Raw genomic sequence first — 14,082 nt, 5'->3', positions numbered from 1 at the left:
ATGAGACATATTGGGAAGGAAAAAGCTTGAAGATTAAAAAAAAAATTTCAGGAAGGCATGGACACAGGTGTGATGTGGTTTTGGTTGCCTTTGCCCACTCTCCTTCCTGGATCTTTGCAGGTTAATGTCTGCCACCTGGCTGGGAATGTACACCTGGAAAAGGCCTAGGAAAGGATGACAGGCATGATCACAGTTATGGAAAGGCTTCTGGAGGAGTAATTACATGGTTGGGAATTCGCCAGCCTGGAAGAGGCTCACCAGCAGGAGAAAGGGGTCAGCAATGGTGCAGGCCTGTGAAACCCTTAGGGCAGAAGAGGTGAATAAGGAATATCTGTTCATGGACTCTTTCAGTACAAAAATTGGGTGCTGTCAAATGAAGTGAGCAGGTGGCAGATGAGAAGCAAGCAGGAGGCAGGTGAGTGTGTTCTGGGAGGGACCTTCAGCACTGCACCTCTTGCCTGACTGGGTGCAGTGTTTCTGGGGTGCAGACAGCTCATGGTGCACAGTGCAGTGCCCTTGTCTTGAGAGCTCAAGCAACGGGCCGACTCTCCAGCATACACAGTATTGCACAATTAACAAAATATTCCCTGATTACAGGAATGTGCTCTAGGAGAGGCCTGGATATCCGGGGAGGTTTGGGGTGTGCAGAGTCCCAGATACTCCCATAATGCTGGCCCAAGTCCCACTCTGAGGCAAAGCTGTGGTGGCCACATTAACTGCAGTGAAGAATAAGCAGCATTAAACAGTTAAAAGTGCTCCCTTGCACTACTGAGGAGTAGTGTGCTGAATAGATAAGTAGCACATTGATACCAACTGGCCCATATTTCTGGGAGTGCAGAAAGATTGTTTGAAAAAGATACTCCAAAGCTGTTATTTCTTGGTCCAGCTGCTCTGTGTTACATTATCTCATTCCTTTGGTTTAGGCCATGGATCAGCCATGCCTGGCAACGGGGACTGTATGAGCCTGACCTATACAGGACCCACCCATGTGTGTGTCAGGGCAGGTCTGGCTGGAGCACAGAGGCTGGAAGGGGCACAGGTGAATTCTGCCCCAGCACAGCTGCTGTATCTGACCAGAGGTCATCCTTCCTCACCTGGGGAAAACCCCGTGAGCTGGACGTGTAGCACTGGGACTTGCACGGGCAATTTTGACGCCGGGTTCACCGGGACAGGAGCGGGACTCCGTCTCCGCTCCCGGCACAGACTACAGCCCCCAGCGTGCACCGCGCCCCGCCGCCAGCACCGCGCGCCGCTATTGGCCGTGCCGCGGCCGCCGCCAATGGGGAGCGGGTACGTTGGAAGGCGCTGCGAGGGCACAGGCGCTGCTGGCAGCCGGTGCAGGAGAGGGGCGCGGCGAGGACAGGCGACCCCGGACAGCATGGGCGGCTGCGAGAGCAGCCACAGCGGCAGGAGGGTGTCCTTCGGGGTGGATGAGCGGGAGCAAGTCCGGGTGGTGCAGGGCATCAGGGTGAGGCGGCCCGGGGGTCCCTGGGGCCGGGTGATGGAGGCGGGGAGGTTGCCAGGGCCGGGGGCGGAGGGAGCTGGGTTGGGGAAGGGTCTGGCCGGGACGTCAGGGTTGGAACGGATGAGTGGTGGAAACAGCAAGGAGGGAGGGGAGAGAAACCCTGAAGGATGAAGGAATAGGGGTTTGGAGAAGTGATGGGGCGACTGGTGAGTGGTGGGAAAGAGGGCTGGGGGCCTGGGCATGGCTGTTATCGAGCGGGGCACACCAGGTCTTTATTTCCACTTCCAAACTCTGCTCTCAACCCTCTTTCCCTCCTCCCTGCTTCATGACCTCGTTTTGCCCCTGCCTTGTGCTTTGCAAGCGGTTGGATGCTAACGGCTCTGAGGGCATCCAGGAGGAGACAGCTCTGCCCTTGTTCGCGGTGCCAAGAGCCCGGCCGTGTGAGCAGGCGGGAGCCAGGAGCGGCTGGAAATAGGGAGCCACAGGGGGAAACTGCTGCTTGACTTTCGCTCGGAAATTGACAAGTGTGTATGGCTCAAACGAGCCCGAGAGAGTGGTGGTGCTAACATTAGGGAATATGTTTTCCCCTTAATATTTTTCTTTGTTTTTTTACATGTTAGTTTTGCGGGTTTTCTTATTAGTACCATCATTTTCACTGCTCTTGCTTCTTGATACTTTTATGTGATTTCCCCCTAAAATCTGCCAGAAATGAACTTACAGAGTGTGTTTTGCTGTGGCTACTTATTTTTTCGTTTCCTTTTGACTAATTATTTGACAAAAGTTAGGTAAGATTGTGCCCATCTCCTTGTTAAAGTGTTTGATGGAGGTAAAATTCTCTTAGCCTAATTTCTCTTTACAGAATGTAGACAAAGATTTGTGTCTTTAAAATCAGGAATTGGGCATGATAGCAATGTAAAATTAAGGTATTAAAAATGCTGTTAAGTTGGATAGTAGTGGTATAGCTCAAAATATGTCTTCTACTGTGGGAAGTCTAAGTGGTGGAACAGCCTTATTTAGTTTTGTTCTGGAGCCAGACCCTCTGACCTTGGCAGGAGAAAGGGGTCAATTTTAACAGTACTGTGAGAGGCCTTTTGGGCTAAATTTCCAGAAAACTTCAAGTTAACTTTTCTTTCTTTTTTTATGGGTTTGAACCCAAGTCAGGGAATGAAAATGAAGCTGAGATTGCAAAAATGTTTGCGGCCTTATATGAGTGGGAGGTTTGCATGGCTGTTCTCTGTCATGGCTTGCAGCATGCCTGTCCTGCTGAGCTGGGTTAACAAGCATGGAACAAGAAGAGGAAAAAATGGCCTTAAACCTGCTTAATTTCTTTCCTCCCACTTCTGGTAAATTTGTCCCTATACAAAGGGTTGACTTGTTTAGGGGAGCTCTCCACCTTTGTTGGTGTTTGTGGAAGGTTGTCTAGTGAAGTTTTTAGGGCCGGGCAGTAGATTGGAGGTTTTGTTACTTACTGATAGGGTATGGGTTTAAAAAATGTGAAGTTAACATATAAGTGCTGACTGCCTGGGTTGGAGGGACATTGCAATGAGGTTAACTGGCAATACTTCTGCAGTATCATGGGAACTAAAAAACAGGGAGGTTCACACTGAAATACATACCAGAAACTGACTTGGCTAATATCTTCCCTGGTTCTGTGTTTCAGCTCACTGAAGATGTAGTGAACCGGATGAAAGGGTCCCCTCAAAGTAAAAGATGCTTCCAGAGATCTCCCCGTGCATCCAATGGCACAGCTCCATCTTCACTGGCTGCAGGAGTGGGACCCAGATCTCCAGGTACTGTCAGGGTGCATGTTACACAGGATGCCAGGGTTTTTCAGTGCTGCCTCGTTGTGAGAGGAACTCTTTGGTTAGCCGGTATCACTCTGGGAACATTTCTAGCATTTCAGATGAACGTGCAATAAATGAGGCAGAAATATTTTGCCTTTCATTTCTGGCAAGCTTCCTTGTTGTCTGCTTTACATATGCAGGCTTTATATTGTGCTTGGGTGAGGGAAGTACTGCTTTTTATTCTTTGAAAAGAAGCTCATAGGGAAAGATAACCTGTCTAAGCACAGCTGGCTAAGTGAATGGTGAAAACTCAGTTTCTGAACTTGTCTTTACAGGTCAGAAAACTATTTGATTTCTATTTCTTCTCAAATAGGCTTTGTTGATATATATCAACAGTGTGGATTTGTTTGAGGCATCCAGACTAAAATGAAGTTGGAGAACTAGGCCTTTATTTTTAGGAATTTGTTTGCTGTCAGCCTATGTCTTTACTGAATGTAGATTTAGCTTTATGAACTCCATCAAATAATTTCATCTTCACTTGTGAAATCCCTTGTAATTGCAAGGAGAGAAGTTCAAGAGGAAGACTTACTGGAAGTAGAGGAAGTGGAAAGTAGGTCTGCAACCATGGTCATGTTTCAGTGTAGATAAAGATTTGAGGAGTTAATATCCTCACATAGAAGTTTTCTGTAGCATGGTTTATTCAGTATGCCTGGTTGAAAATGATGCTGTTGGTGTCTCTGTTTCATAAATTCAAACTCTATCCATCAAACTTAAATTTTCTTGACTTTTTTTTTCTCTTGATGCATAGTATTAAATTCTCCTAAAATAATTTATGAAGTGATGAAGGACTACATTTGTAGGACTATTAGTTATCACAGGTTTCTCTCTCCTTTCTAGAAATTCAGCCACCAAAGGCAAGTGACTCTGCTGCAGAGCATGAACTCTACAGGAGGTGAGGTGAAGTTCTTGAAAAAGACAGTAGTTTAGCTCATTTGGGAATATATCTATGTATGCATATGTCTGTGTTTTACTTCAGTCTGAGCATAATGAGTGTGTGTTTGACAGTGGCTGAACATGAGCCCAGATGGCCAAGAAGGCCAGTGGCATCCCGGCTGTATCAGCAGTGTGTGGCCAGCAGGACCAGGGCAGTGATTGTCCCCCTGCACTGGGCACTGTTGGGGCCACAGCTCAAATCCTGGGTTCAGATTTGGGCCCCTCACTACACAAAAGACATTGAGGTGCTGGAGTGTGCCTGGGGAAGGGCAGTGGAGCTGGGGAAGGGGCTGGAGCACAAGTCTCCTTGGCAGTAGCTGGGAGTGTTTAGCCTGGAGAAAAGGAGGATCAGGGGGGACCTTATGGCTCTTCAACACCTGAAAGGAGATTGTAGCCAGGTGGGGGTTGGCTCTTCTCCCAGGTGTAACAAGTGACAGGACAAGAGGAAGTAGCCTCAAGTTGTGCCAAGGGAGGTTTAGGTTTGGTATGAGAGAAAATTTCTTCACTGAAAGGGTGATCAGGCATTGGAACAAGCTGCCCAGTACAGTGGTGGAATCACCATTCTTGGAATTATTCAGAAGTATTCAAAATGATATTTTTATGGATGTGGCACTTGGGGACTTGGTTTAGTGGTGAACATGGCATTGGGTTAATGATTGGACTTGATCTTTTCCAACCTTAACAATTCTGTAATTTTATTTTATGATTATGTTTTAATGCCTGAGAATCCACTTTAAAGCCTTTTTCAGTTCAGGGCTGCTTCTCTTAGTGGTGTTGCTGCATGCATTTTGTGTGATTTCTCTTTCCTGTGTAAGAGCCAAAGAGCAGCATTGTCAGCCAGGCTGACTCCTTTTATCATTGTGTGCCCCTTGATCTTTTCCAAAGCAGCATCTATTTGTCTGGCTAACTGCTTCCTGTTTTCACTGTTTTCAGGTGATAATGAAGTACTTAATAGAGCTAAATATAAATGAAGTATAGGCTTATGTGGTGCTATGTTGTTATTGCCAGAGTTGTACCTCACTAGAATTGCGGGTCATATTTAAAGTTTGTTGTGCTTTTGAATTCCTGCTGATAATGGGATTGTGAACAGATTTTGTGTCAAATAGATTCTGGATTTGTGTTTTGGCTCTAAGCAGGGGTACTCCAGACAAGCCATGACTCTGTTGCCAGAAGTCTGCTGATGACCTCTCTGTTTTTGATGCTCATACAGGTATGAGCAAGAACAGGCACTGGTCCAAGAGGAGTTGCTCCATCTGGCCAGAAGAGAAAGGGAAGCAGCCTGTGAGGCCAAGGAAAGGAACAGCATTAATGAGGAGAGGCAGAGGACAGCCCAGATGGTGAGTAACAATACCCCCCACTATGTTTCCAACCTGGATAGGCTAAAATGGCTCTGCTTGAGGGGATTCATTTAATGTCACTTGTGTGATGAGCTTAGAAACTTGGGCTGAAACATTCCTCACCTCACTCATCACTTAACATTTGGCTCACAGTGCAGCTGCAAGCTCCACTTGCAGCACATCACTCCATGCTGCCAAGGCATGAGCAATGGCTGTGCTGGGAACACGCAATACAGTCTGTGTGTATGCGTGGTCCTTGTTGTTTGATCTCTCAAGTGTATGAAATAAATTTTTCAATAAATACAGGATGACATTCTGCTGACCTGATGTATCCTGAGACTTTGCTCTCTTTTTTTTCTAGGGTATAATTGTGCATGTACACAAATTAATAAAAAGTAATAATGTCTTTGTTTGTTTGAGTCTTTTATAACAGAAGAACTGTTATGAAACTGTCAATGTAATTGACAGTTCCTGTCATTGTAACCTTTTGAAGAAGGTCTAGGATTGATTTTTAGGGACCAGGAAATTTTTAGGTCATTTTTTTGGCTACACCACTGACTCCCAAACCAATTTGTTACTGCCCAGCAGGTAGACTTACTTCTGGGGACTTCTTGCTGCAGCTTTTACAATTAGTCAGGCACCTTGGTGTTGTGGAGATGACCCATTGGGTTGCTGTCACACCAGTGCTGAGAAGAGCACTGCTGGAGGCAGAAGTGCAGTGAGATGAGGCTGAGTAGAACAAAAGGTTTCTATCAATCACTACAGTACACTGACATTGTCTTTGGGACTTAATATTCACATGATTCTATTTTATATTGTTTTCTTTTATATACTGCCATTCCAATGGCAATGGTGTACTGCCTGTAAACATTGCAGAGTCTTACTGGAACTGCCAGGTTTTCCTGACCTGCATTGGTGTCAGGGTGTGACAGCGAGGTGGGGCCATGCTTGCCACAGTGAGATCAAACTGCCCATTCTTTTAGACTGGACAGTTAAAACTTTATTGAGAGAACTAGACCAAGAGAATTCTTCTTGCCTGGTGCATACTGAAAGGATGGTTTAGGAAAAGGACAGACTGGAGTGTGGATAGTCTTTATTGTAGTTCTTTCATCCTACTGATTTGTACCTTAACCAGTAAGTGCTTGATTTAAGCAATGAATCCTATGAGGTTTAGAGATTTTTTTTTCTATATGTTGAATGCTAACAGGCATTCAACATACAAAAAATGCAGGCAAAATGTGAAGCATTTAAAGGTTTATATTTGAAGATATCTTTGGGGACTGAATGAATAAAATTTATATAAGAATGATGAAAGTGGTTCAAAGAAAATGTCTTTATAGTTGTAGCCCATCTCTGACAGTGATCCCTAGCAGCTGCTAATGGGGAGCATGAGAACAGAGCAGGTATATAACAGTATTTCCCACCTTTACCCTTGCAAATTCTGATTTTCTAAGACTTAGAGGCTTTGAAAGCAAGAGGTTGTATTTTCACTTTGGTGGTTAATAGTCTTTAAGGAAATTCTCTTCTATGAATTGGTCTGTTTGTGGTTTTGGACCCAAGTGTGCTTTGTCTCCATGATAAAATTTGTATATGAATGGATTGGTAGGTGTCTGAGATTGCTCTCCTATATAGATATAGCTTGTGAACAGCTGCTGTGTTGCAGGAAGTTTCCTCTTGGCAGATTGTAATCCTGACCATGGGGTGTTGGATCATTGCTGAGCTTCAGAGCAGTGATGTCTGAGGCAGGTGACTGTTGTTCCTCTGCAAAGGACATCTAGGTCAGCAGGTGCAGTATTAACTCTCTTTTCACTAGAAAGAGAATGTTCTCTTTATGAATGCAATTAACTGGCCTCTGTAAGAACAAGGGGAAGAAGTTGTTGTATTTGTTTTCCAATCTAAAGATGTGACTTGGCTCAAAGTAGAGCTCTGCCCTCCTGCAATGAGGTGGAGTGTAATCCTGAAGAAATGTGACTAGCAGAGTCATGCAATATTTGTGAAATGCAAAGAGGACACCACTAAAATGAGTTGGGACCTGACTGCTCACATACAAATCTGTTCTGTTATCTGAATTAGCTTTTAATCCTGTAGTGTTGCATACCCAGATATAATGTACTTTATGCTCTGGAAAAATCTGATTAGGGTTCCCTTGTGATAAATAGTGACCATGGTGTGTTAGCCCAGAATGTGGTGCAAGAATGAGAAACTGTTAAATTTCATTGCTCTTTAACTATCTCTTGATCAATCATAAATTTAGGATCCTTAGAAAATGGGATAGTCTAGTTTGTCCTTGCAAAGATGAGGGCAGAACTATTGTTTGTCAGCTTCTAGATATCTTCTTAAGCAGGAGCTGTTATGACCAGACTTAAATTATTTGGATCCCTATCAGACTTGCTTTATCTCAGCTACAGTTTCCTTTTGGGCATGGTTACCTTATTGTATTGACTCAATCCTACTCAAACCTTGTCTGTCCTTTATCTTCTAGTATTATCCCCCTTTTTATGAATAGAACTTGAATGTTTCTTGCTCTTCTGTTTTTTAGCCCCAGCAAATGGGGAAAATACTGGATATGAGCAGCTCATCCATGTCTTGTGTCAATCTTCTATATCAGGTAGAAGATAGTAGTGGAACTCAAGGTACCTAGTGGTAATCCAGGTTCAGATAGCAATGGAAATTATCTGCTTACATTTATATATTTATTTTGTTGTTGTTGTGACCTATTAGGGAAGTGAGATTAAAAATGGGGCAACTCCCATGAAAGAAATAAGAAATGAATAATTTACTTCTTAAGCAGCACTTAATTTGGTAAAACTTGAAAACCGTTCCACATATAATCAGAAAGTTTTATTCATCTTTTTGGTATTTGCCTTAAGAACTTGAACTGCCCTGTGCCCTTAACATAGTTCAGTGATTAGTAGCCCTCTTGTGTACTGTTGTCTGCAGCAGTGCTGGAACAGTCTCCTGTAACCATACCACTTGTATAAATCCAAATACTATAGCTGTAGTGTGAAGTGATTTCATTGTGATTGTGCTGGACGTTGCTTGTCATTTAATCTGTTCTTTATGGCTTTCACTTACTGACTTTTATTATTGGGAATATTGCTATAAGCACTTCAGTGTTATTATATAGTGCACACAAAGAGAGGGTGGACTAGAATTAACCTTTGATATGGAACTTGTGGTCTGCTTCTGGGGCCAGTTACTTGATTGTTTATGGGGCAGGGTGCAGATTAAAATTTATCATTATTTTGTTGAGGTTTGTGTGTTTTGTTTTGCTAATTTTTTTTCCCTTGAAGTGTGTTTCAAGAGGGATTTAGAGTTAAGTGCCTGGGTCCTGTTCTACATTTTTGTCTTGATCTTTATTTTTATTTTAATGACTTTGAAGAAGGTACTCAGCTTCTAGATACCTTAGGTTTTGAGTGAAACTCTGTACAGCTTTAGTTTAAGAAGCAAACAGCTCTGTAAGTAATAGTGCAGCATTCACTTTGCTCTTTGAGTGAATATGGCTTTTTGATTAACCCTGGGGACTGGCTCAAATGGAAGTAGTGTGCTAAAGTGCTGTGGAAGAACTCTCCCCAGTTTGTATTAGAGATAAAATATTTTGTTTGTGCAGCACTGCAGGATCATGGTGCTGAGCGGACTTTTTGAATAATTTAATGCTGTGGGTACTTACAACACAACAAGGATTATATGTACAGTATTTCAGAGCAAGGCCTAGGGTGTTTAACTAATGCTGGTGTTCTGCCTTATGTCTCATGTGAAATACCCAAGAATTAACACAGCTATCTTTAAATCATTTTCTATTTCTAGCATGAGGAACTTGCAAAGTTGTCAGTCAAGTTATTTAATTGCTTGACTGTGTTGTGAATAGTCTCACCATTCCCCTAAGCGTGAAGTCTTTCCTTTTTCATTTCCAATTAATCAAAACGTCTTCTCTGTTCTTTCAGATTTCTTTTTTTTTTTTCCTCCTTCTTACCAACAAAGAAAACTTTGCAAATAAAGATGCCCTTTTCCCTCCTTTTTGCTTTTGTAATCTCTGAAGGTTAAACAGCATGTGCAGCCATATGCATTGGGAGCCTCTTGGAGCCTCTGACTCTCTGCCTGATGGTTTTCTCTGAAACCTTTAAGACAAATCAATGTGGAATGGGAATGGATAAAAGCAGAAGCTGGGGCGGGGGGGGAATAAACGTGATTAAGTGAAGACATCTCATTACTACTCTAGAAAGGGAGGATTATAACTTATAAAATAGGAGGATCTCATTTAGAGGCCATGTGCACTTGTGTTATCAGGACAGAGCGAGAGCAAATAGAATAAATGAAATTAATACTTTGAAAAGAAGCATTACCCGGATTTGAGCATTGAACTAATATGATTTGTGCAAACCCTGAAGTTCTTATCTCCCCATTTAATACCCCAAGGATAATGGCTTTGTCAAAGTTATTGACCAAAAGTCGTTGTCTTCCTTCTCACTTTGAAAGAATGAGTTCAGAAATAGGGTGATGGTAGGACAGATGGTAGGACTTTGCACTATGACCAACTGTTTCAGGCAAGACTGACGGGCACTGGTTGCTGCGTGAAAACAGACTGGGCAGAGAATTCATAATTGCTGGAAAGTTTATCCAGCTGTCCATGATGGATGGCTTGCTATTCCCAGTGTTTCTGAGCATGCCTGCTCACTGGCTTGCTGGCTGGCAACCTTTGCTTTCTGGTGGTTCCAGCATTGGATTGTTGTGACTAGCATGGCTCAAATGGGCACGAAAGAAAATAGAAGGATGTGGGTTTGTTTCAGGTTGCTCCAGTAGCTGATTATAATTGGCTGTTGAATTCTTTCAGATGATTTCTTGCCCAGATATAATCTCTTTGTTTTTCAGAGCCTCTCATCTCCTGTTCTTGATTCAGGAAAGATGGGATGAAGGAAGAATGCATGACTGGGAATGCCTTTGATCAAGTAGTGTTTTTTGATAACGGTGTCACCTTGTGAATGTGGCATTCTGAACTCTTGGGCTTTGCTGTGGCATAATTTGGACACTTCTACCCTTGATTTAGTGTATATTGGGCTGTTGACATTTTAACTGGTATGTTTTCTTCCCAGTTTCAAAGAATGTGAAGGTAAAACTGCTTAAAATTGCTGAAAACAGCATAAACAACCAGTTCATAGATTGGTACAATGAAGGAGAATTTTGGTGTTAGGGAGTGATCAGATATTTTCTTTTTCACTCTGTAGGGATGGAGGAATGATCCAATCAGCCCATTTGTGGAAAGTTTCCTTTATATTTCTGGTAAATGATGAAGCTTTAAGTGTATCTTGTGGTGTTTTTTGCTGTGAATTGCCCACTGTTGTTGATCAATGTCAGCAGTAGATGCAGCTGAGCTACTACTGAAGATTCTTTTAGAAGCTGTGCTGAACATGATTTAGTTTGTTAAGGCTTTCATTTACTTTCTGATTAGCCATAGGTAAGCATTTCTATATTAACTGGGGTTTTGTTGTGTGTAATCTCCTACCATTGTGACGAGCTGCAGGATGAGGCCCAGCAGGAGCATGGTGTCTGTTGGAGCTGTGGCAGTGTGGGGTCATCAGTGAAGCGACACTGCTGGTTTTCAGGTCATGTCTCTGTTGTCAAAACATTTTTTTGCTCCCTATTTATTTGAGTTGATGTAATGAAAGGTATTGTCTCTGTGAGCTTTGCATTATGGTTTGGAAACTTTTCACCTCAGGGACAGTTTATTTGGTCCTGTTGGCTCTACAGCTAAAACACAGCACACTGAGCTGAACCCTTCTCTTTCTAAAGCTGCAAACCTGTGTGCAGAAAATAGGTTGGTTCTGGGAGGGGTCATGGCTAACACATGAGGTTTGGTGTTTACTGGCTTTGTATTTTCTGTTAATACTTCTTGATTGAAGTTTTTTATGGGTGAGGCAGAAAACATTGAAATCTGAAAATATGGAGGGTTGTTTTAAATAATAGTGGAAAAAGAGGAAAAAACTCATTCAGTTTGATTTTCATTTATGTTGCAGTTGTTGGCAACTGATATCTATGTGTTTATGAAAGATGTATTTTTTCAGATTATTTTTAATGTTTTTTTTTAGAAATTAGGTGGTGCATTTAGTTATTAAAATCTTCATTCCTACCTACAGTGTAGGTGACATCAGTTGTGGGGGCAACACCTCCTTGTGCACGTGCTTTGCTGTGGTTTGGCTCTTTGCAGAGTATTCACAGGCTGAATGTCAAACACCCAGACCTGCCCAGGGTTCTAACTAGTTTAGCAAGAGTGACAGTGTCTTGGGATGGAAGTTGCAATGCCATTTTTTTTGATTGCTCTCACTAATTGATAGCTAATTCTTTCACTAATTGAATAAAGCTGCCTTTTAAATATGTTGATACAAATGGAAAGATATATTTTTAGGTTTGAGACTTAATGATTTATTAGCAAATGTTGTAAGCTATTGACTAAGGGGGTTTAAACAGTTTCAGCCCTTGTGCCTTGTATCCCTCTCATTCTTGCCGTGAGAGCAAGAATGAGACACTCTTCCAGAGTTTCTTCTGAAGAAAATATATTAGTATGTGGAGACTTTAAAACTATTGGTCTGTAATTCTATAGCCTCAGGCCAGAACATACCTCCTTTTCCCTACAATTTGGCTCCTCTTTGTCTGCTACCCTCTACTATGAAAGTGGATATATTTCTTCAGTGAAAGAATTACTTTGTGAAACCATTAAAACATTAAACATTTAAGGTATCCCTATAGAAAATAATCTTGAAGTGTTAAATGATGGACTTTAAAAAGGTTTGCATTAAATTTAAACTTGGCATGGTAAGGATCTATCTACGTGTCTTCTACCTCTAGCAAGCTAATAACTTCTGTTCTCTGGAGCATCAGTGAGGTCTAAATTTAACTAAAGCAATTTTGGAGAATGTGCACTACAATAAAGGCAGAAAGTAAAAACATAGCCAATGCAAAAGTGAACCTCCTCTTCTCTTGAGGGAAGAAGTTGTTACCTGGCTTAAGGGTAAGATTCTGCCTATGTACTGCTTATTTTCCTGCTGCTGCTGCTCTGATTTGTCAAACATTTATAGCATTTTTTAACAACTTCCAATTTCTGCAGCTAGTCTTTTATCTCCTGACTGAAGGTTAATTTGTGTTTGGAGAATTTTTGCAGATTTCAGCAGCTGATGGTCGTTTGAGCTTCTCATTTTTGTAGTCTCTTGAGCTAAGAGACCTTATCATAAGGTTGGCCTTTTTTAAAATCCAACAGCTGCAACAAATTGAAGTTGTCTGTGGTGCTGCCTACTTCCCCTGTCTTGCCTTCAATTTCCCATGCCCATATTTCACACTTTTTTTTTTTTGTCTGCCGAGTTCATATACTCCACAGAAACTTTTTCAAGATTAATTTGTTCTTAGGGTTACTACATAGCCATTTCATCATTTAAGAGGTAAAATATAAGATTAGCCTTCATTTTCCCCTATGTATAACCATAAAATATTCAATTAATAAAGAAATAAGAGAATAGTAAGTTGATATTTTTCTGTGTCTGGTCCAGCAAAACTAGTACTGAGTCTTCTTATTCTACTGTCAGACTACTGTGGAGTAGTAGAATTCTGCTGTAATTTACAGCTCATTGAGGGGGGCATAAACAGCACAAGACAGGCCCAAAGGCCATTCTGTATCTTAACTGTTCAGTGAATCACCACCTCCTCCATGCACTGTGGTGTCCCATTTGGAATCACTACATCCCACCCCTTCATCCACATACAATTTACCTTTCTCAAGCATAGGTAAGTTACAGATTAAATTAGCAAACTGTTCAGCTAATAGGAAGATTCCTGATGGGCTGGAATGTATCAGTGTGATAGCACCTGTCAGTGCACAGCACAACTGGCATGGATACTCCAGTGGGTTCCCATACACCAGCTGCTCATGGTAACACATGGGCTTCTCAAGCTGCCACAGCCAGGCCCAAACAGAGCAGGTGCATCCTGGTCAAGATGGTTTATTTCCTCAAATACAGTGTCCTCCACAAGTCCCAGTACAAATGGCTTTGTTGGATGATGCTAGTAGATCGAACTTGTGTCTAAATGGTGTGGTCTGAGTAATCAAAATAAGCACCGATGTAACTTTTTATTTCTCACCTTAAAGAACATTTAAAGTGAGCTGATACAAAGACTAAGTTTCACTGAGGTTTTTTCCAGTTTGTTTACTCTCTCTGCTACAGTTGGACATCCACAAACCTGCCTCAATTTGCTGATGTTTATTTTAATTCTTGCTTGCTTTCTTCTTTCTCTATCTTTTTACTTTCCCAAAGCTGCAGGAGGGTTTGCTCCTGCTGCCTCTCCTCGTTGTTGGTGTTATCAGGCACGTGTGCAGCGGGTGAGATTGCAAACACCGCTGTTCTCTGGGATTCTGAGCATCAGACAATGTTTTACACGGCGTCCCATTCTCTAGCTGGCTGGTTGGACATGATGTTGGTACCTTATCTTCACGCTGACACACACTGGACATTAATAGAAA

The 14,082-nt window shown here is 42.3% G+C and overlaps 1 protein-coding gene across 5 annotated transcripts in view; it reads left to right on the top strand.

Moving 5' to 3' along the window:
• Positions 1 to 120: 120 nt before the first annotated feature.
• CHCHD6 (coiled-coil-helix-coiled-coil-helix domain containing 6) overlaps positions 121 to 14,082 on the top strand; it is a 110,401-nt gene continuing 96,439 nt past the window's right edge. For 3 of the 5 annotated variants that reach the window (XR_015274960.1, XM_086845844.1, XM_086845843.1), the window contains exons 1-5: positions 121 to 415; positions 924 to 1,468; positions 3,126 to 3,255; positions 4,147 to 4,201; positions 5,453 to 5,579. Coding sequence is in view for 4 of the 5 variants with exons in the window: in XM_086845844.1 (XP_086701970.1) it covers positions 394 to 415; positions 924 to 1,468; positions 3,126 to 3,255; positions 4,147 to 4,201; positions 5,453 to 5,579 (879 nt within the window). In the remaining variant the exon portion in view is untranslated. Of the gene's footprint in view, positions 416 to 923; positions 1,469 to 1,529; positions 1,672 to 3,125; positions 3,256 to 4,146; positions 4,202 to 5,452; positions 5,580 to 14,082 lie in introns of those variants that run through there. The other 2 variants (XM_086845846.1, XM_086845845.1) reach the window with 2 other exon arrangements.

This window comes from Cyanistes caeruleus, chromosome 11 (genome assembly GCF_971803275.1).
Source record: "Cyanistes caeruleus chromosome 11, bCyaCae1.hap1.1, whole genome shotgun sequence".
NCBI classification, from domain to species: domain Eukaryota; kingdom Metazoa; phylum Chordata; class Aves; order Passeriformes; family Paridae; genus Cyanistes; species Cyanistes caeruleus.
The sequence above is the reverse complement of the archived record's forward strand: the minus strand, read 5'-3'. Positions and strand labels throughout refer to the sequence as shown.